Here is a 23093-nt window from a genome sequence, read left to right as displayed (position 1 = left end):
ACCCTATCTCAAAATAAAAAATAAAAATAAAAAAAAAGAAAAGAAATAAAAAGTACAGGCCACAAATTGTGAGCTATTCAGAAGATATTCATAATGCATATTATGAACAACATGCAGACTGTATGAAGAATTTCTACTTATCAATAAGTAAAAGGCAAGCAACTCAACAGAAAAAAAAGAGTAAAAGACACAAAGATTAACTTGTACGCCCAATAAATGAGGGGACACATCCTAAACCTTTTTAGAAATCAGAGAAATGCAAATTATCAACACAATATCATTTTATACCCAACTGATTGGCAAAAAATTAAGGCTGACAGTAACGGGTGTTGGGGAGAAGACGAATCAATGAAAGTCCACATACACTGCTGGCAGGAGTGTAAATTTAAACAATCACCTTAGAAAACTATTCAGCATTCTTTTGTAAAGTTAGGCTTCTCTTAACATATCCTGTAACCTAGCAATCCTAATCCTAGAGAAACTCTTGCACACATACTTAATACAGAGTTTAGGCATATGTCCATATGGACACAGGTATTAAGCAAAGAACAAAAGAATGAGAAACACATTCTGGGCCACCATATTCTCACCTGGAAAGCTCAGGAGATGCCTTTGACCTGCCAGGGTGCCTGGGAATTGTGAGTGAGGAAACGTATGGTAATGAAAGCTCTTTGAGGGCCAGGTGCAGTGGCTCATATCTATATAATTGCTAATGATTTGGGAGGTTTAGGTGGGAGGATCACTTGAGCCCAAGAGTTTGAGACCAGTGTGGGCAACACAGCAAGACCCCATCTCTTCAAAAAAATATAATATGAAAAATTAGCCAGACCTGGTGGTACAGGCCTGTAGTTCCAGCTACTTGGGAGGCCAAGGCTGGAAGGTCACTTGAGCCCAGGAGTTCGAGGCTGCAGTGAGCTATATTGCACCACTCCACTCTAGCCTGGGCAACAGAGCAAGATCCTGTCTCTAAAAACAATGAAAAATAAAAATTTAAAATACAGCTCTTTGAGACCTGTGATGTGGAACAAATTGAAGAATCAACTCCCAATTCTCTCACAACCAAAAATTTTCTATTCTTGTAGCAGAAGCCAGTGGCCCTGCTCCCCTGCACAGGGTTAAAGGTGAGGGAGGGTGGTGAAGCCAGCAGGACATCAGGGGAATCATGGGGGAAGGAGGTAATGGCTCCCTTTGGACTCAGGCCTCAAATTATTATTATTATTATTATTATTATTGTTATTATTATTATTTTGAGATGGGGTCTCACTCTGTCACCCAGGCTGGAGTGCAGTGTTGTGATCGCAGCTCACCGTACCTCAGCTTCTCGAGTACCTAGGACCATAGGTGTGTGCCACCACATCTGGCTAAATTTTTGTATTTTTGGTAAAAGACAGGGTCTCACCATGTTACCCAGGCTGGCCTTAAACTCCTGAGCTCAAGCAATTTGCCTTCCTCAGCTTCACAAAGTGCTGGGATTATAGGCATGAGCCACCATGCCCAGCCAGGCTCCACTTTCTCACCAGCCTTCCTGCCTTCCATCAGTCATTCATCTACCCATCCAGTAAGGATCTTTTGAGCGTCTGCACCAGAGGCCTGCACGCCCACCCTACCTCTGTGGCTCCATGGAATTAACATCTTACCTCAACCTTGTCAACACTTCTCCAGTCCTGGCATTTGGGCTGAAACCAAAGCCGCTCACAGTGGCTGGGATGGCAGATCCCATCTGGGCCTCTGGTTTGGCAGAGCTGGTCTGGTAGCTTAGATTGGACCCAGAAACTGAGAGGCTAAAGAAAACTGGGCTAAGTCTGAAAAAACCACACTGGGAGTATAAGATGCTGACAGGGACTGGAAATTTCAAACCCACCCCAGTTGTGGGCTTCCTCAGTCCAGTCTGACAAGCGTGTGTGGACACAGGGCAGGCACTGAGTGGGGTAGACAGACCGTGGCCATGACCAGAGAGGATTTTGGGATGTAGCAAAAAGGATGTCTTCTCAGACGGACTAGGAGAGAGCCTGGCTTCCAGAAGAGCCCTGCCAAGGCTAAGCAACAAGGAGGCCTTTCATCCTAGCTCCTCCTAAGTCCCCATGTCCAGACATTTACTTGGTGATGCCATGGTAACCGTGATGCCACAATGGAACATTCTTCCCAAGGCGGTAGAAGAAATCCTTCTGTTGAACTCTACTGTGTCAGGCCAGCCTGAGTTCATTTCTCCTTGAGCAGGAGCAGTTCATGGAAGAACTCTGAGGACCATTCTGAGGATAAGAGGCATCCAGTGTCATGAGTGGAACATGGTGACTTAGAACTGTGCACAGGGGTTCCTTGGGCTTTTGTGCATTGCTTGACAGCTGTGTGACCTTGGACTGGCTACTCGATGTCTCTGAGTATCAGTTTCTGAATCTGTAAAATGGCAATAATTACAGTGTCTGCTCCCTACTGCGGTTGTGTAAATGAATAAGCTAAATGCTGGGGCTGTTCCTATGTAAAGATACAGGCTGTCAGTCAGGCACGGTGGCTCACACCTGTAATCCCAGCACTTTGGGAGACGAAGGCGGGTGGATCACCTGAGGTCAGGAGTTCGAGACCAGCCTGGCCAACATGGAGAAACCCCATCTATACTAAAAATACAAAAATTAGTTGGGCATGGTGGTGCATGTCTGTAGTCCCAGCTACACGGGAGGCTGAGGCAGGAGAATTGCTTGAACCTGGGAGGCCGAGGTTGCAGTCAGCCAAGATCGTGCCACTGCACTCCAGCCTGCCAATAGAACGAGATTCAGTCCCAAAACAAAATAAACTAAAATAAACAAAGAAACAGGCTGTTAACAGTTAACAGAAGCCTAGCATTCTTTTAGCCAGCAGAGTTTAGTAGGAAGGATAAAACCACAGCACAGGCATTAATCCCAGGGTAGGCTTCCACTAAAACTCTACTTCTCTTTCAGCAGCATTTTATGGCTACAGAGTTAAGGCAAGGGTTGAATTCCACGAGTCAAAAAGCAACCCTTTTCAGAGACCCAACTCTCTGGGGTGCTCAGGGGCTTGGGCTGAATTGAGAAGAAAATTGACAAGAGTAAGCTGCCTTCTCTTCTCGGGCCATCTCACAAACCACAGTGTGAGCCAACTGGTCCTGCCTCTTGACTACACAGAACCAAGCACTAGGGATGTGACAGGTCAGTGTCCTACATCTTGGAACCTTTGTTGGTAGAAAGAAGGAGAGCTGCCGATGTTTGGGAGGGAACGTGTGTTTGGGAAGCGGATGGATAAAAGAGGCTTAGGAAACCCCGCATGTGTTTGGGAAGAGGATGGAGTCACTGGGTTTTGTTTCCCCAGCTGCCCATGGTGTCCGCGACGAGTCTCTCTGGGGATGGCAGAGATGCGAGGGGTGCTCCTGGTGCTGCTCGGCCTTCTCCATTCTTCCACCAGTGAGTGAGCTGCTTTCCTCCCTCTGACTTTAGCTGCACATGTGGCTTAGACGGGGATCATCCAGGAAAATGAAGTGGTCCTTAATGTTCAAGGAGGGGCTCCGGGAAGATGACTCACGGCACTTTTTACTGGGCGGCCTGCATTGGTGGCAGGAACCAGGCAAAGAAGTGAATCATGGGATGTGGATGGAGGAAACTAAAGTCAGAGCCAATCCTTAGGGTGGTAGTGTCGTTAGGAAAATAAGGCTCTCTGGGTACAGGGGTGAGCGAGAGGCCTGCCTCTCCACTCCCAGCCCCTGCCCTGTCCTTCCTGGAGAATACTGCTCTTTTGCAAACTACAACCCCCAACGGCAGGACTGGTCCCAGGAGCAGCGGGGGCTTCTACTGCTGCAGGTGTCTGGGAGGCTACCACAGCCTCAGATGGCAGAAGTGGCAGCTGCGGTCCCCTCCTCCCTTGACCTCTAAGCTGCTCAGAACTAAGAATTCCAGGCTACAGCGGGCAGGTGGAGAGAAGACAGCTGGCTAAAGCAGGCTCTGTCCCACCTTGCTGCCATCCCAGCTGGCCCTGCCCTGCCTTCCTGGGGTTAGATGGGAGACATGAGAAAGTCCACACACACCCTCACACACACATGCACACACACACACACTCACACACACATATGGGCGCACACACTCACACACACACACATGCACACACAAACACACAAGCACACACACGGACTGTCACGCACACACACGTGCACACACACACGGACTCACACACTCACACACACATGCGCGCACACACACACACGCGCACACACACACGCACACATAGAGGTGAGTCTTTCAGCTCCCTCAGCCTCCTGCAGCTCCCTGTCTTCTTGCAGCCCCAAGGAGACCAGGGGATACCCAGAAAACACAGAAAGGTCTTCTCCCTCCTTAAAAAGCCACAGCTAAGGGGTCAAGACAAGCATTTTATCTCTGGGTCAGATTTCCTCATTACGTCTTGTCTTTTAAGGGTTTTGTAAGGTCAGATAAACTAGCCAACTAGAGCTTTGAAAAGCAAAAGTGGTCACATGCTCATAAGCTCTTGTAGGATTAGGGAAGGTTGGCGAATGCCTTGTACCGTAGATTGCCAACGTCCCAAGAAGAAATCAGACCAAAGATAAGGAATCCTGTCTCTAGTGGTTCTGATGCACTTAGTGACCTTCCAGACATCATCTTGCTAAAATCAGTCTGTCATTGTTCCAGCAAAGTCACCAAGTGTCAATTAATGGAGATGTCTGCTCGTATGATGCCCCATGATGGAGAGGTCCTCTGTGCTCCTTTAATGATAATTCTGTACGTTACAATCAGTTCTTAGGGTCACGGCTTGGAAACTGTTTCTGGTGCTCATATGCAAGGTTGCCCCCAGGGGGAAGCCCTCCCAGACTTTATGTCGTGGGCAGAATTCATGCCCCCTCCTCTTATACTTTGGGCACACTCCCTGGGTCACATATCCCTCTATATCGCCATCACTCTTCAGCATGTCACCCTGATGGGCTCCTAAAATCCTTTCTTGGAATCCCAGGCCCTACCTCAGCACCTGCTACGGCTGAGTGTGGTTGGATGCATGGCTGAAAAAGGAGTCACTGGTCGGGCGCAGTGGCTCATGCCTGTAATCCCAGCACTCTGGGAGGCTGAGGCAGGTAGATCACTTGAGGTCAGGAGTTCAAGACCAGCCTGGCCAACAGAGCAAAACCTCATCTCTGCTAAAAATAGAAAAATTAGCTGGGCGTTGTGGCGTGCATCTGTAATCCCAGCTACTCGGGAGGCTGAGGCAGGGGAGTCACTTGAACTCGGGAGGCGGAGGTTGCAGTGAGCCGAGATCGCACCATTGCACTCCAGCCGGGCGACAGAGTGAGGCTCCATCTTAAAAATATATAAAAATTAAAAAAGGAATGCACAAGGTCACACATACTACTAGCAATCACAGTGATGACATCCTGTAGCCTCTGGAAAATTCTATGGTACATTAATGAAGAGAGCAAAAATGCAAATAATGTCTTCACATTCTTATGAAAGTAGTTTTAAAGCTGGGCGCAGTGGCTCATGCCTGTAATCCCAACACTTTGGGAGGCTGAGGAGGGAGGATCTCTTGAGTTAGGGGGCTCTAGATCAGCCCGGGAACATAGCAAGACCTCATCTCTACTAAAAATAAAAGAATTTAGCCAGGGGTGGTGGCAGGCGCCTGTAGTCACAACTACTCCAGAGGCTGAGGCAGGAGGATTGCTTGAACCCAAGAGGTTGAGGCCACAGGGAGCTATGATCCTACCACTGCACTCTAGCCTGGGCAACACAACGAGATCCCCTCTCAAAAAAGAAAAAAAAAAGAAAAGAAAAGAAAACGAAAATAGCTTTAACCTTGCAGATCCCAAAAGTGTGTTGAGGACTCCCGGGGGTTCCAGACCAGGCTTTGAGAACTGCTGATGAACACGAAAGGTGGCAGACATTGCCAATATGTACCATTATGTGTTCAATAGATGAGCGTTTTTATTTGTAGTCTAACATAATTTTGGGATTCAGAAATGCCACTGAGCATCTTTTAGGGTGAAGAAGACACACTAGGAAGAAGAAAGAAGCAGGGGTTGCGGGTAACATTAGTGATGATCGAGACAGCCCGCAGAAGAGAGGGTCCTGAGGTCTCCTTGCCCTGGCAGTGAGGCCCTGCACCTGCTCCGCAGGTTGTGGTGTCCAGAAAGCTTCCGTTTTCTACGGTCCTGACCTCAAGGAGGGCTTGGTCAGCAGCATGGAGTTCCCGTGGGTGGTGTCGCTGCAGGACTCGCAGTACACACACCTGGCTTTCGGCTGCATCCTCAGCGAGTTCTGGGTCCTGAGCATCGCATCCGCCATTCAGAACAGGCCAGTGCCCCTGCTTTTGGGGCCCGCAGCAACGGCGCGGGTGAGGGTGGGGGTGGCCCTGTCTCCTGCTCAGCCTGGGGAAGCCCTGCAAGGTGCATTCTGGGGGACAGCGCTTTTTACCAGCTCAGCGTTTGCTCTAAAATCACCGGTTGCCAAAGCTGATCTCTGCTGTGAGGACTGCAGGCCTCGCAATGGAAAAATGAAAAGATGAGTCCTCCATTCAATGCAGGTGGGATATTCATTCTGATTTTACTGCCATCACAGAGGCACTGGTTCCTAACACTAGGGTCCCTACCGCTTATCCTGTTCAGCCAGTCGATAGGAGCCCTTACCTTAAAACACTTGGGCCTTAGAAACGTTACTGCCACAAATACATACACACAGAGAAAAGCCTCGAAAAAAATACAGAAGCACTTTTAAGAGTGCTTATCTCTGAATGCTCAGAATGCACAATTTCTGCTTTCTTCTTTTAGCTTCTCTGTATTCTGCAAATTCTGTAGTACAAATGTGCATTCTTTTAAACCAGAGAAAAATCATAAATATTATTAAAAGAATAAAGTTTTTGGTAAATATTTTTCACTCTTTGACCCAGTGACTTCATTTCTGGGAATCAACATTAAGGAAATAATTTCAACCACTGGAAAATTTGTATGTACAAAGTTGTTCTTAGGATGGTTAATTACACACAAAACACTGAAAAGAAACCTAATGTCCCACTATTGCAATGAAATTATAATTTTTCATATATATACATGCTATACACATAAATATATATTATATATAATACATAGTATATAATATACATGTAATTATATACTATATTATACATAATATACATGTATATTGTAATATATATGTATATGGAATATATGTACACAATACTCTATTATATAGTATATAATATATAATTACATATAAACACACAGAGAGTATTGGGGGAGAGAGTATAATGACTATAATTGGCTAAATAAATTATAATATAAATCCTTGATGGAATATTATGCAGCTGGTAAATACTTTAACATAGGATTTGTATTTTTAATTAAAAATACATGTGCAGCTGGGTGCAGTGGCTCACACCTGTAATCCCAGCACTGAGGCTGAGATGGGCGGATCGCTTGAGGTCAGGAGTTTGAGATCAGCCTGATCAAAATGGTAAAAACCTGTCTCTACTAAAAAATACAAAAATTAGCTGGGCATGGTGGCATGCACCTGTAATCACAGCTATCAGGAAGGCCGAGACAGGAGAACCACTTCAACCTGGGAGTGGAGGTTGCAGTGAGCTGAGATCGTGCCACAGCACTCCAGCCTGGGTGACAGAGCCAGATTCCATGTCCAAAAAAAAAAAAAAAAAAGTATGTAGTGAAATGTTCACGAGAAACCAAAGGATATACAGTGAAAAGCAGCTCCTTCCCTCCTCCGCCCCTCAGTCACTAGTTTTTCTCCCTTGAGTCACATTCTGTCACCAATTTCTTGCCTATTCCTTCTTAAATACTCAAAGCACTCATGGATATCGATATACCTATAGGTCTGGCTATATTGTTTCTTATGTCTATTGACAGAGAATTTTCTTTCCCCTTGTATTAGTCTACTTAGGCTGCCATAACAAATATCACAGACTGGGTGGCTTAAACAACAGAAATTTATTTCTCACAGTTCTGGAGGCTGGAAGTCTGAGATCCAGGTGTCAGTAGATTTGGTTTCTCCTGAGGCCTCTCTCCTTGGCTTGCAGACAGCCACCTTCTCGCTGTGTTCTCACATGGCCTTCCCTCTGTGCCTGTGCATTCTTGGTGTCTCTTTCTCTTTTTATAGGGACACCAGTCCTGTTAGATTACAGCCCCAGCCTCATACCTCATGTAATCTTAATTACCTCCTTAAAGGCCCTATCTCCAAATATATGGTCAAATTGGGGGTTAGGACCTCAACCTACAAATTTTCAAAAGAATGCAATTGAGTTCATAACATACCCGCGACACACCCACCATGCAACTGGTAGCACACCATACACATTAATTTACTCACAGCCTTTTTTCACTTTATCATAAATTTTAGAGACCTTTTCTTATTGGTACATAAATGGCTAATGCATTCTTTTTGTCAGCTGCACAATAGCCTGTAATGGAAGTACTATAACTACACAGTCCTCTGTTAATGGAAATGTAGGCTGTTTCTAATCCGTTACTACTGCCAAAAATGCTGCAACAGACATACTTGTACATGCATTATTTCACATACATGCAAGTGTGCCATAGTGTAGACATCCCAGGAGTAGAAAGACTGGGCTAAAAAAGACATGCATTTAAAATCCTGAGAGCTACTGCCAACTAGCCCTCCATGGAAGTTCTGTTTTCTATGTAGTGTTTTCATTATGGCTATTTTCTATCTGGTCCATTCTTTTGGTTTTGATTTTCTCTTTGACTCAAGGGTTTTATTAAAGTCAGAGCTTGATTTTTAAATTTTATATAATTTTTTTTTTTTTTTTTTTTTGAGACAGTCTTGCTCTGTCACCCAGGCTGCAGTATAGCGGTGCGATCTCAGCTCACTGCAATCTCGGTCTCCTGGATTCAAGCAATCCTCTTGCCTCAGCCTACCAAGTAGCTGGGACTACAGGCACATGCCACTATGCCCAGCTATTTTTGTATTTTTAGTAGAGATGAGGTTTTGCCATGATGGCCAGGCTGGTCTTGAACTCCTGATCTCGGGTGATCCACCCGCCATGGCATCCCAAAGTGCTGGGATTATAGAGGTGAGCCACCATGTGTGTCCAAGACAGAGTTTTAAAATGTCCAGGTAGGTGCTAGGGTTTTTTGTTTTGTTTTCTAACATTATTGAATTATACCACGTGGTGATCTATTTAGGATTTGTTGAGGTTGTCCTGTCTGTCTACTATGGGTGGTCTATGTGAATATTTTCACAGGTAAATTAAAAAGTTCATTCATTCTCCATGGTTGGTGTATAATTCAATATATAAAATTGGGCAAGGAAGTCTACTTTATCTGTCCTAGACCGTCAGAGGTGAATTAAAATCGCCTACCAGCCAGGCGCAATAACTCACACCTGTAATGCCAGTACTTTGGTTAGACAATACAGCCAAACTTAATTAAGATGACCTCATCTTTGTTAGTCTGGATGTCCAAGGATTCCTTCTTTGTCACTCAAGTCCAGCAACTTTACTAGTTGTGCTAGATTTCCCCCACCTGCCCTTTCAGATCCACTCTACTCTTCTACCCTGCCAGGCCCCAGGAGGCTCACCTGTATGGGTTATACCAGTGGTCTTTTTTGCCTTCTGGATTCCAGCTGGTTTTGGCCAACAATCATATAAGAGGCAAGAGATCAGAGGGAGTGGGGAGAGTGAAGTCAGGGTCTTTACTCCTCCGAGGGCTACTGCATATTGGCTGCTGGTTGGCTGCTTTTGCCAGCTAAGTGACCCACTCTACACAGCTCTGTCTGATCACATCCTCTCCTCACCTAGAGCCCAGAGACGGTGTCAACACAGTATTGTTACCTCAGCAGGAGCTGCCTATAGCATGCAGTGCCCAGAGCTGTCCTTGTGGTTTCCCTGCATCCTGCCAAGACCTTTGTAAAAAAAATCCCTTTATTAAACTCACCCCAATTTACCTTATTTGAGTAGAACATTTATTTCCTGTTGGGACCTGACCAGAACTATGTCTCAGCATTAACTACTCTAAACTATATAGTGGACAGTCAACACTACTGGAGGTAGGTTAGCTGTCTCCAAACTATAGATTCAAGTCTTAGTTCTGAAAAGTTTTCTTAAATTATATCTTGAAATATCTTTCCTGTTTCATCATTTTGGTTACTTTCTTTGTGGTCAGCTGGGTCTCCTGTGACTGCCTTATCTTTCATTTTCCTCTCAAGCCTTTAAAAATCTTTGTTAATTTTCATTTTGGTCACATTTCTCAATGCCCCTAATTGTGTTTTCTGTGGGCCCTATTCTCCTTTATGCTGCTTTTGATTTGGCCTTCATTTTGGTGATGGTCTTGTTTCTTTTCTTTTTGCTTCTTTGATGAGAACATGCTCAACAAGCTTTTTCTGAGCTTTGTGGCAGTCAGTATCATCTGTAACTTTTGCACTCCTGCCATCCTTCCTTTCATCAGCCCTTCCTTTGACTCTGAGATCTGAATTCTTTAGCGTCTCTTAGTTTTATGGTGCTTGTATTTGTTCCTCATTCTCATAGTTTCTTGGGTGATTCCCAAGAGGAGAAAGGGAAAACACCCAACTCAATTCTATTGTTATTAGAACTTTAATTTCTCCAAAATGTATTTACAGAATATATAATAAGGAAAGATGCCTGTCTTAAAATGTCAAATACTAAAAGCGGGAGTCAAGATGACATCTTTGGTAGAACTGCAATTACTACTTTTGCAAACTACAATATGTAAAAAACAAACAAACAAACAAAAACCTATTCATAGAAAAAATGTTAATCAGCAATAACATGTTAACAGATTTTCTTTAGTGGTGGGGCAAATGGTGTTAAGATTGAAGAATCTCCAGGATTCTGCAGGCTCACAAAAGAGGGCACAAGCCTAGGGGTTCATAAAAGATTTCCTGGAAACTTGAGTCCAAAGGGGTCAGGAAGAATTAACACATGGAATAGGAGTGTTCCAGGCTGAAAAAACGTAAATAGGAAAACAGGGAAGTGTGAAGCTTCCTTGCTGTCTTGGCCTCTCAAGATTCCCTTTCTCTCTCTCCAGGAAGGACATTGTCGTTATAGTGGGTATAAGTAACATGGATTCCAGCAAGATTGCTCACACAGAGTATCCAGTCAATACCATCATCATCCATGAGGACTTTGATAACAACTCCATGAGCAACAACATAGCCCTCCTGAAGACAGACACAGCGATGCATTTTGGCAACCTGGTCCAGTCCATCTGCTTCCTCGGTAGAAAGTTGCATACAACACCAGTCTTGCAGAACTGCTGGGTGTCAGGATGGAATCCCACATCTGCAGTTAAGGCATTCCTCCTCCCAGAGGAGGCTGTGTGTGTGCTGGCAGTGGGGGTGACCTGGATAATACAATCTAGGGCCTATCTTAATTTAATAATGGAGCTTGCTTGAGGTTCTAGAGTTTGGCTGAAACCCTTACCTAATCAGTCAAGACTCCTAGGGTTTTCCCTTTCTGTTGCCACTCTTCTTTTTTTTTTTTTTTTTTAGGCAGGGTCTTTTTCATGCAGTGGTGCCATCACGGCTCACTGCAGCCTTGAACTCCTGGGCTCATGTGATCCTACTGCCTCAGCCCCGAGTAGCTGGGACTACAAGCATATGTCACCATGCCTGGTTAATTGTTTTAAGTTTATTTTTTGTGGAGATGGGGTCTTGCTATATTGCCTAGGCTGGTCTCAAACTCCTGGGCTCAAGCAAGTCTCCCACCTCGGCCTTCCAAAGTGTTGGGATTAGGCATGAGTTACTGTGCCCATTCCGTGGCCATTCTTACATCACATTGGTCCTTTACCCTCTAGCCCTACACCAAAACTGGAAGTACAGAGGCAGTGGACACCCTGGAATGAGTACAAGGGTACAGAGGGGTGAGGGGATATTAGTCTCCAAACTAGAACTGATTGTCCTCTTGTCTAAGCCATCCTTGTTTTCTTTCATTTTGGGGAAAGAAAGAAACAAGGAAATGGATGCTCTCTGGAAGAGGAGGAAGGGTATTCTCTGCTTGTTTGCACATTCAAGTTCAAAGTGGAGGTAGTTTTCAGTAAAAACGCAGTCACAGGTTCTTATTTCTATGAAAAAAAGGAATTTATAAGAACATTTCTGGCAGGGCACAGTGGCTCATGCCTGTAATCCCAGCACTTAGGGAAGCCAAGGCAGGTGGATCACTTGAGGTCAGGAGTTCGAGACCAGCCTGGCCAACATGGTGACACTCCATCTCTATAAAAATACCAAAATTAGCTGGGTGTTGTGGTGCATGCCTGTAATCCCAGCTACTCCGGAAGCTGAGGCAGGAGAATTGCTTGAACCTGGAAGGCAGAGGTTGCAGTGAGCCAAGATTATACCACTATACTCCAGGCTGCGTAACAGAATAAGACTCCAACTCAAAAAAAAAAAAAAAAAATTCTCACTCTCATTTGGCTATGTGAGTGGGAGTTGTATTGACATAGGGGACTGCCTTCTCATTAATAATCCCTGGGCTCTCTGTTGCATGGTCCAGACAGGAAATCACATGACGATGAGTATCCTGAGGAAAATCTTCGTGAAAGATCTTGACATATGTCCCCTACACAAAGTCCAGAAGACAGAATGCGGCAGCCACACGAAAGAGGAAACCAAGACTGCCTGCTTGGTAAGGACCTCATGGAATAGAAGCTAAGTGTTGAGAGTAAGCCTTGGTCACATCCAAGGGAGCCTCGGGACCCCCTCCCTAGATGGGGAGCTCTGTGAGGGCAGGGACTAGAGCTTGGGATGAGTGGCTGTCTCTGGAGTGAACAGCACTTGGCAGACAGTATGCGCTCAATAAAAATCTGCTGAATGAACTAACCAGTCATGATTTTCAGTGTAACATGATGAAGCTTGTCTAAGTCACAGGTGCTTTTTAACTAGCTAAAAATTTGGAAGTCTGAGTCCAAACCACACAGGCAGATATGCTTTGAGCAGGTCTACAGTGTGGGGCTGCTGTATTCAGCTTCTAGGGAACCTAGACTCCCCTCTGATGCTATCAGTTATTGGGTTGTTCTTCTCTGAGAAGCCCTGCCCTCCAGCCAGATGAGGGCTGTACAGATGTGGCTGTCCTACTGCCTCAAAAAAAATGTGTGGAAGTCACACACACCTGGTTCAGGCCCCTTCATATCCAATTCTGGAGAAAGTGTGGCTTACTAGGGTCACACAGTCAATAAAAGTTAGAGTAAAGACAAGGACCTAGGTCTACCAGATATCCAGATAGTTTATCTCCTCTACTCTAGAATTGCTTTTCTAAGAGGCTTATCACTCACTCTCCTTTAAATAACCTTCAGGACACCTGATGGGGAATTTTTTTTTTCCCTATAGGATCCAGAAAGGCAGGATTTTTAGAGCAAGGGGAAAAATACATATATAAAGATAATTTTTTCTAAGTCATTTTATTGCAAAAGCATGGACTGCCTCTCATTAAGAAATACATTTGCCCTTCCAAAGTTGGTGTAACATCTATTGAGTGCCTACTTCGTACTGGGTCCTCTGCCAGGTGGGGGATCTTAACAATTTCCTAAATTAGATAATGTGTTAAAATACAGTGAAGATAGAGCTTTTTAATAAAATTCTGCCCTCAACCATTCCATCAAACAAGTATCATACGTCCTCAGATCTAAGATGCTGCCAATTATGGAATGCACCATCATTTTATGTAATCCCAAGAAAGAAAAAAAATGCTGTCAGTTAAACTCTGATGTCAGCTGATTAAAAGACACACCCTGGCCGGGCGCGGTGGCTCACGCCTGTAATCCCAGCACTTTGGGAGGCTGAGACGGGCGGATCACAGGGTCAGGAGATCGAGACCATCCTAACTAACATGGTGAAATCCCATCTCTACTAAAAATACAAAAAATTAGCTGGGCATGGTGGTGGGTGCCTGTAGTCCCAGCTACTCGGGAGGCTGAGGCAGGAGAATGGCATGAACCCAGGAGGCGGAGCTTGCAGTGAGCCGAGATCGCACCACTGCACTCCAGCCTGGGCGACAGAGCGACTCCATCTCAAAAAAAAAAAAAATGACACACCCTAATTTCAAAGATGTTGATTTCTAACTGTATCTTAGATTCAATGGAATATTCTAAGCTATTTCTACTCTAAGTGACCATCTTTTAAAATCTAACTGCAAAGTGCAGGTTGGTTTTTAACTGACACACCTCTAAACAGGCCTTCATTTTTTAACAGAATTATGCTTGCACACCACTTAATGGTGACCTATCCCCGTAGAATCCTGTTTTGGAAATATGTTCTCATGTCCAGAGGTCTTCAAAGCCACAATTCCCACATGTAGAATCAACCACCAGGTTCAGAATCTGCCTATGGGTTTCCCCAAAACCCAACAAAAGCAGAATCACTCTGCACTCACCCATCCAGCCTTTATTCTACCACTGTTAGGGCTTTTGCTGAATGTCAAGGGAAAAGATCACACATTGAAAGACCCCACTCTGGGCTGTGGTCACTCCCTTGGGCGATGAAGTAGGGTAGCTCCAGAGGGGCATCTGGAGCTGTTCACCTCTGCCTCTTGTGCTTCAGAAGTCGCAGTCCCTACAGGATTATGGGGCAGAGAAAAAGTGCATATGCTGTGCCCAGGTGGAACAGCGACCTGCAAAACCATGCCATAGCTGAGGACATCTCCCAACCATTCATCCAATCATTCGTCCTAAATCACATTCTTTTTCTTGCTCTGGCTATACCACTACAGTTAAACTGTGAATGGGACTGATGAAGGGGGGAACCATGTCATTCTTAGCCAGGGAGCCTCCATGACCTAGGCAGACATAGTGAGGTGCACACAAGGGCCTGTTCACAGTCAATTGAAAAGTCAAGAGTTCTGCACTAAAGCACCCCCTTCCATTCAAAGAGAGGCACAGAATGAAGTCCTCAAGGACTTCCTCACGTGTCTGGCCTTGACCTGCTGAGATCACCAGGGAATCACGGCAGCTTTTCAGCACGGCCTCCCTGCTGCCCTGCCCGTGGAGTTGTTCCCTTCTTCTCCCACGGGTCTTTATCTCTGTTCTGGTGTGGCTTCCTTGGAAAAGGGGAGATTTATTGAAAGAGAATACCCCGCTGGGCATGGTGGCTCATGCCTAATCCCAGCACTTTAAGAGACCGAGGCGGGCAGATCACTTGAAGTTAGAAGATCAAGACCAGCCTGGCCAATATCATGAAACCCCATCTCTACTAAAAATACAGAAATTAGGCTGGGTACAGTGGCTCATGCCTGTAATCCTAACACTTTGGGAGGCCGAGGCGGGTGGATCACGAGGTCAGGAGTTTGAGACCAGCCTGGTCAACATGGTGAAACCCCATCTCTACTAAAAATAAAAATTAGCCAGGCGTGGTGGTGGGCGCCTGTAATCCCAGCTACTGGGGAGGCTGAGGTAGGAGAATTGCTTGAACCCAGGAGGAGGAGGTTGCAGTGAGTTGAGATCATGCCATTGCACTCCAGCATGGGGGACAGAGCAAGACTCCATCTCAAAAAAAAAAAAAAAATGTTAGCTGGGCATGTTGGCACATAGCTGAGCTACTTGAGAGGCTGAGGTGGGAGAACTGCTTGAACCCCGGAGGTGGAGGCTGCAGTGAGCCAAGATTGCACCACTGCACTCCAGCCTCAGGGACAGAGGAAGGAAGGAAGGGAGGGAGGGAGGGAGGGAGGGAGGGAGGAAGGAAGGAAGGAAGGAAGGAAGGGAGGGAGGGAGGGAGGGAGGGAGGGAGAGAGAAATACCCAAGACAGACCACACACCGAGGCCTCGATGGTGAGGGGCTAAGGCGGCTGCTCTATTGCCTTTCTGCTGCTCGTGGTTCAGTCTGTTCAGATTGTTTCCTGTTGTTAATTGCAGCCCCATTCTGTGTCTCAGTCCAAACCGCGACAGCAACATGTCATTGCCTGGGCCTTCCAGCCAGGCAGGCCACACAGGTCAGAGGTGGCTGGCTAGCCTGGGGATGACCACCCCCTTCTTGGACACAGATGGGCCACAGGAGGGGCAGGAATTCCTTTGAGAGGAGACCTGGGGGCGTGGGGTCAGGGCAGGTAAGGTAAATGATACCTAGTAGTTGCCTTGTTGCTTTTCCCGTTTTCCCCAACTTTTCAGAAAAATGATGGCCTTTATAGAGACATCAAGATGATGGTAGCTAATATTCTATTGAGTGTGTGCTGTGTGCCAGGCACTGTGCTGTGCTCAGCACGTGTTACAGGCATTAACTGCGTTCCCACTTTGGCTCAGAGAGGATTTGGTCACTTGCCAGGGTCCCATAGCTAGCTAACGATGCCAAGCTTCTACTCCCTCACCTTAGGTAAAGTGTATGTGGCAGAATTCCCGAGTCCCAGAGGACTGCTCCCTTGGGAGTGGGGAAGACCAAGAGTACAGCCAGCCAGGCTGGTGAGCAGCTGCCAGGCGGCAGGAAGTGGCTTAAACTAAGGGTCGAAGCAAGGCAGAGAGAAGGGAAAATGTGAGCATTTCAGGATGGAACGGAAACAAACACCAACATTTCAGGAATGAGAAGCCAGAAGAGAGGGAAGGTTTGGCCAAAGGACTGGAAAGGGGCAAGAAAATGAAGTATGAACCAGGAAGCTATAGGCAATCAGTAGAAGTCCACAACTAATTTGCATAATAAAAGGAAAAGTCATCTTGCTGGAATTTGTGGTAGTGGCTGCCTAGATTTGAAATCGTATCCTATAATTTGCCCCATTTCCAGTGAGAACCAGCGTAAAACATTTCTAGAGCAAACAGTATATTGCACAAGGATAGATTTGCAACAAAACTAGTTTTTCTAAGACTTAAAGCCTTCTGTCTTTTGTCACAGGGGGACCCAGGAAGCCCAATGATGTGCCAGCTACAGCAGTTCGATCTGTGGGTTCTGAGAGGAGTGCTGAACTTCGGTGGTGAGACGTGCCCTGGCCTGTTTCTGTACACCAAGGTGGAAGACTACAGCAAATGGATCACATCCAAGGCTGAGAGGGCTGGCCCTCCCCTGTCCTCACTCCACCACTGGGAAAAGTTGATTTCTTTCTCCCACCATGGACCAAATGCCGCCATGACACAGAATTCTGATTCTGAACTGGGCCATGTTGGATCATACTTGCAGGCACAAGGAAGGACCATCACGCATTCACGACTAGCAACCAGCTCTAGAGATGATCTAGATGTTAGGGAGAAGGGTGTAAAGGAATCAGGCCGGTCTCCTGAGGCATCTGTACAACCCTTGTACTATGACTATTATGGTGGGGAGGTGGGGGAAGGTAGGATTTCTGCAGGTCAGAAAAGGTTGCATCAGCCCGCAGAAATCATCTTGGTTTCCTTCATGATGGTTTTCTTTTGCAGCAGTATCTAGTCTAGGAGCCACCCCACCAAACTGAAGAGTAAGCTCAGAATGCTGAGTGCCAGGCATTCACCATGCTGTTTTGGTGTCTGTTTTTAATAGTTGCACACCAGGGCTGCCATGGATAAGCCCACAGCACACACTGGGCTGGCTCTCCCTCCTCTGTCCCTCTCCCGGGTGTGGGAAGGTCACTTTTATTATGCTTGTGAACTAAATGCTGGCTAACACATGTCAAACCATTAGAGCGCCCTGTGGTTCTTTCAGTGGCAACAGTTCCAGGGGCCAGGCTGTGAAAACACTCCCCATGGGCAGATGTGGCCCAGGAGGTGATGCTCAGCCTGGCTGGGGGGTTGGGAACACCAGGCAGACAGGGAACAGTGAGAGGAGCCGGTGACTAGAAAGGAGCTGATTACTTTAATAGGTCATGTTGTGGTCTGTAAGCCGTGGCCTGCCTCTGGCTAATTCCCAGCAAGGTAATCTGCCTGCAACTGCTCATTGGTTATTTTCATTCTATTCCAAGCCTTACGGTAGCCTTTTAAGGACATCTGAAAGAAAAAAGAAAAGAAAAGAAAAAGAAAACTATAAAGGAGAGTGGAGAGAAGGTCACTTGGGGAAAACTGATTGTGGTTACTTAGAATGCAGCCCTCATCCAGCCCCGTGATGGTGCAGGCAACCCTGTGTGGGGCAGCGTGTCCCCCATGCACACTGCTGTGCGGGGGCCACCAAGGGGTAGCACCCACCCAGAGGATTTTTCTATAGAGCATGTTTCTTCTGCTCAGTGAAATGAGAAGTTGCATGCTCCTGCCACGATTCTGCTATTTCTCAGCTTCAGATCTAAGTGGCCCAAGTTTGGATCCTAATTTACTCTCTGCTGCAAAATGGCCAAAGGAGAGGCAGGAGAAAGTAACATAGGAAATGGGAGCCAGGGTCTAGATGTGAAAACGCCAAGGTCCCAGTTTTCCAAGTGACCTGACTGGCTTTCTAAGCTACTCTGATGATGTCCTGCGTGACCTCAGTTTGCAACGTGGCCATGGCAGTCTGGGTGCTTGTCTTTCTTCTGATGCCAGCAAATGGTTTCCATTGCCCATTTATCCCCCGCAGCTCACAGGAGCAAGGGTGCTTCCTGTCACACTACCATATTCAAAGTCTGCGGGATTCGTTCAAAAGCAGAAAGACCCATGGCGACTGTGTACATGCATGGAATGAGGTCCTGAGTGATATTAAAAAATCTATCAGTATCTCATTTTTTAAAAAACTGACTTCTCCATGTATAAAGTAGCAATCACTAAATTACCAATGCAGAGGGATTCAGAAACTTCTAGAATTCATTAAGAAAACAGGCAACTAAAAACACACTATTACTACAGAGTTTCTCCCTGAAAATGGAAAAGACCCTGCCCCTAACAATGCAAAAGGGGGAACTTAAAAAAAAATCATCCTTCATCTTGGTTTAATAGTTAAAGCAACTGCTGAGGTTTCTCCCAGAAATTACATATCCAAACATCTGTATTCTTAGCCCAAAGAACAAAATCCTAAATGAAAACATTGAAAACATAAAAGACTGCCCATCTCGGGGCTCCCCGTGGCTCACCTCTGCTATCTCCACTTTCCTTTCCCACATCTTGATGCTCTTCTCCAAGTCCCCATTTAAGATCTTCTCCCGGACGTAAGTCATCACCTGTGGTGCCCGGAACTCAGCCAGCTGCTTCCGGAGCCGCTTGTTCACTGCCTCGGCTTTGGCCCGGTCCTGGGTTGGGAAGGACCAGTTACACCCAGGGAACCCCAGAAGCTCTTGCTTTGAGAACTCACTGGCCCTGACATCTTTTCCCATGGTTCTAATAGAGTTCCAAAAATGATGTTTACATTTTCAAAGAGGTTGGGGAGGGGGTGGGAATCACAAAACTCTGATTTTTTTGCAAAACATATTTTAAGTCAGTTCAGAAACACCTAGTGCGGTCTAAATAGTCTTGTTTCTTTCATTCCTTTCCCTTTTCTTTTCCTTTCCTTTCCTTTGTCTCTCTTCCCCTTTCCTTTCCTTCCCTCCTTCCTCTTCCTCTCCTTTATTAAGGAATGTGTTGTACTTACTTTGACTTCTTAGGGTTTTTCTGTGTGTGAAAAATTGTGTATTTAAGTGTACTTCAATCAGACTCAATTCACTTCCATGTCTTTTTAAATTATAAGGTATATATAAAAAACATAAAATTTATCATCTTCACCATTTTTAACTATACAGTTCTGTGGCGTTAAGTACATTCACATTCTTGTGCAACCATCACCACCGTCCATCTCCAGAACTCTTTGTCTTGTACAACTGAAATTCTGTACCCGTTATACAATCGCTCCTCCTTCCCTCGTCTCCCAGCCCCTGGCCCCCACCATTCCACTTTCTGCCTCTATGAATTTGACTATTCTGGGTACCTCATATAAGTGGAATCATACAGTATTTGTCCTTTTGTGACTGGCTTATTTCACTTAGCATAACGTCCTTAAGTTTCCTACACATGGTAGTATGCGTCAAAATATCCTTCCTTTCTAAGGTGGAATGATTTTCCGTTGTATGGATATACCACATTTTATTTATTTTGTTTATCCAGTCATCCATCGATAAGACACTTGAGTTGCTTCCACTTCTTGGCTATTGTGAAGAATGGTGCTGTCAACATGGGTGTATAAAACTCTGTTCAATTCCCTTCTCAATTCTTCTGGGTACATTCCCAGATGCAGAATGGCTAGAACCTATGGTAATTCAATTTTGTGAGTAATCCTTGTCTTTTAAATATTTATTTTAAAAATTATCATACTGTAAAATTCATTAGCCCTTTTAATAAAATGCATTTTTAAAAAATTAACATCAGCTGGGGACAGTGGCTCACCCCTGTAATCCCAGCACTTTGGAAGGCTAAAGCGGGCGGATCACTTGAGGTCAGGAGTTTGAGACCAGCCTGGCCAACAGGGTGAAACCCCATCTCCACTAAAAATACAAAACTGAGTTAGGCATGGTGGCTTAGGCCTGTAATCCCAGCTATTTAGGAGGCTGAGGCAGGAGAATCGCTTGAACCCAGGAGGCGGAGGTTGCAGTGAGCCGAGATCATGATGCTGCACTCCAGCCTGAGCAATAGAGCGAAACTGTCTCCCCCCCAAAAATTAACATTATCCTTTTAACTTTTATTTTAATAATTCTTTTGTTTAGGCTATACATTCAGTTCAAATGGTACACTGTGATGAGCTCCCATCCCACTCCTGTCACCCCATCAGGAGGGTCTCCTGCCTAGAAGCATACACTGTTTTTAGGTTTTGTGCATCCTTCCAGAAATCTAGGCTTATACAAACATGTTTCCCTTTTTTGACCTAAATAGTAGCATACTCTATTCACTTTTATTCATCCAGATGTTTTCACTCAATAAATCTTGAAGATCTTTCTGTATCAGCACACGAAGAATTTACTCATTCTTTTTGACAGCTATATAATTTTCCACATGGATGTACCATAATTTAACAATTATCCCACAGTCACTTAACTGTTTAATCTCTTGCTATTACAATCAACAATGCTGCAATTACTAACCATCTGGGTATACATCACATTGTCATTATGCAAGTGAATCAGTAGGATAAACTACTAAAAGTGAAATTGCTTGTTCTAGGGCAGTGGTTCTCAACCAGAGGCAATTTTGCCCCCAGGGGACATTTGGCAATGCCTAAAGACATTTTTGTGGGAATTAGAGGGGTGCTGCTGGCATCTAGTAGGTAGAGGCCAGCGATGCTACTAAAAACCCTACAATACACAAGACCTCCCCCTGCCCTGCCGCCACAAGAAAGAATTATCCAGCCCCAAATGTCAGTAATAATGTGTTTAGGGTGAAAAACCCTGCCTTAAGCACATGTGCATGTTAATGTTTGGTAAACAGTGCTAAATTCCCCTTTATAATAATCAAAACAATTACACTTCCGCAGTAATGTTTGAGACTGCCGGTTTTCCCTCATTCTCTCACTACAGTTTTATCAACTCTTCGATCTTTGTCAATCTAAGAGAAGGAAAATAATATCCCATCATAGCTTTATTTTGTATTCTTTGTATTATGAGTGAGGTAGAACATTTTTCACGTTTTAGTTTTTTAGCTTTTCAGTAAACTCTTGAAAACTTTTGCACATTTTTTCTATTAGTTATTAGTTTTTTCTTGTTGATCTGTAGAAGTTATTTGTTTGGAGTTATTAGCTCCTTGTGATTTTAGATACAACATTTTTCCAGTTATTTACCTTTTGACTTTGCTTATGATCATTTTTGCTATGCGAAAAACTTTCATTTTTATATAACTCACTTTACTGATGTCATAGTTTCTAGGTTTTATATTTTGAAAGGCCTCTTCATTCCAAGATTAAAAATTTTCCCAGTATTTATTTTAGGATTTTAATGGTTTTATTACTTACATTTAAATATCTGATATACCTGAATTAACTTCAGTGTAAGACATAGTTCCAACTTAATTTTTTCCTTAATGGTTGCCCAGTTACCCCAGTTACCCCATGTCATTTATTCAATAATCTGGCTGTCTGTTGATTAATGCCATGCCACTTTTATCATAAAGTTATCAACATCAAAGTTTTATCAAATATTTATATACTTATATGATCTGTATCAGGGTTCATTATAGGACTTTATACATTTTTCTTTGATCTTCCAGCCTATTCCTGAGCTTGTTTTAAATATTGTAACTTTATAACATATTTCATTATCTGATAAGGCTAGTCCTGTCATTTATTCATTTGGAATTTGGGGATACTCTTTTTTCCCCCCAAAGGAATTTTTGAGTCAGTTGATTTAGATTCTTAACAACAAACAAACAAAAAAACCTTCCTTGGTATTTCATTTTATTTTAATTTTTTATTTTATTTTATTTTTTTGAGACGGAGTCTCGCTCTGTAGCCCAGGCTGGAGTGCAGTGGCTGGATCTCAGCTCACTGCAAGCTCCGCCTCCCGGGTTTACGCCATTCTCCTGTCTCAGCCTCCCGAGTAGCTGGGACTACAGACGCCCGCCACCTTGCCCGGCTAGTTTTTTGTATTTTTTAGTAGAGACGGGGTTTCACCGTGTTAGCCAGGATGGTCTTGATCTCCTGACCTCGTGATCCGCCCGTCTTGGCCTCCCAAAGTGCTGGGATTACAGGCTTGAGCCACCGCGCCCGGCCTTCCTTGGTATTTTAATTGGAATATCATATTTCACAGATCAACTTAAAGAGAACTAACATTTTTATTATGTTGAATCTTCCCAATATGGTATTGTCTTTTAATTCCTTGCTTCACAAAGCACAATCTGTGGCACTAGAAACACCTGGGAGCTGCAGACTCCCAGGCTACCCTAGACCTACCCACTCAGAATCTGCATTTTAATAAGATCTCCAGGTAATTGGTTTGCACCTTCCACTGTTTCAGTACACTATAAAACAAGCCAATAATTTAATTTTTATTAACTTGTTTTCAGAAAGCAATAACAAATTGTCAGGTGTTCAGTGAATAGCTCCTGTCTGTTTAGCATAAACAAACAACTGTGGAGAGACCCAAAGATGTGGGCAGAACCATCAATGCATACTCCTGTCCAGATGGTAATTTGAGAATACCTAAGATAAATATTATGAAGTAGCAAGAATGAAGGCATTAAAACATAAGTACTACAGCTGTGAGGGACATGCTGAGAAGACCAGAGATTATGATCCCCACCCAGCAACCCACTTGTAGAGCAGCAATGTCACTACGGGAAAAGTTGTCCTCTGTCCCACCTCAGTTCCAGGGCA

General features: G+C 44.7%; 2 protein-coding genes across 7 annotated transcripts in view; one reads left to right on the top strand and one right to left on the bottom strand.

Annotated features, from left to right (window-relative positions):
* The window catches only part of CFAP263 (cilia and flagella associated protein 263), an 81336-nt gene that overhangs the window by 32764 nt on the left and 25479 nt on the right, over nucleotides 1-23093 (bottom strand). For 2 of the 6 annotated variants that reach the window (XM_007993516.3, XM_007993510.3), the window contains 2 exons: nucleotides 18898-19053; nucleotides 17702-17851 (listed from right to left, as the gene is read on the bottom strand). The exons of 1 other annotated variant lie outside the window; for it this stretch is intronic. In XM_007993516.3, the coding sequence (XP_007991707.1) occupies nucleotides 17765-17851; nucleotides 18898-19053 (243 nt within the window). In that variant the 3' untranslated portion in view covers nucleotides 17702-17764. Of the gene's footprint in view, nucleotides 1-11454; nucleotides 14532-17701; nucleotides 17852-18897; nucleotides 19054-23093 lie in introns of those variants that run through there. 3 more of the 6 variants (XM_007993511.3, XM_007993513.3, XM_007993514.3) reach the window with 3 other exon arrangements.
* Nucleotides 35-17318, top strand: PRSS54 (serine protease 54). Its single transcript, XM_007993502.3, is given in 6 exon segments — nucleotides 35-3363; nucleotides 3365-3413; nucleotides 6119-6296; nucleotides 11015-11273; nucleotides 12478-12609; nucleotides 16791-17318. Coding segments are annotated over 6 exon segments (1233 nt in total). The 5' UTR covers nucleotides 35-3276.

The sequence above is a fragment of the Chlorocebus sabaeus genome, chromosome 5 (assembly GCF_047675955.1).
Source record: "Chlorocebus sabaeus isolate Y175 chromosome 5, mChlSab1.0.hap1, whole genome shotgun sequence".
Lineage (NCBI taxonomy): Eukaryota > Metazoa > Chordata > Mammalia > Primates > Cercopithecidae > Chlorocebus > Chlorocebus sabaeus.
Note: the sequence above shows the minus strand (reverse complement) of the source record. Positions and strands in the feature narration are given on the sequence as shown.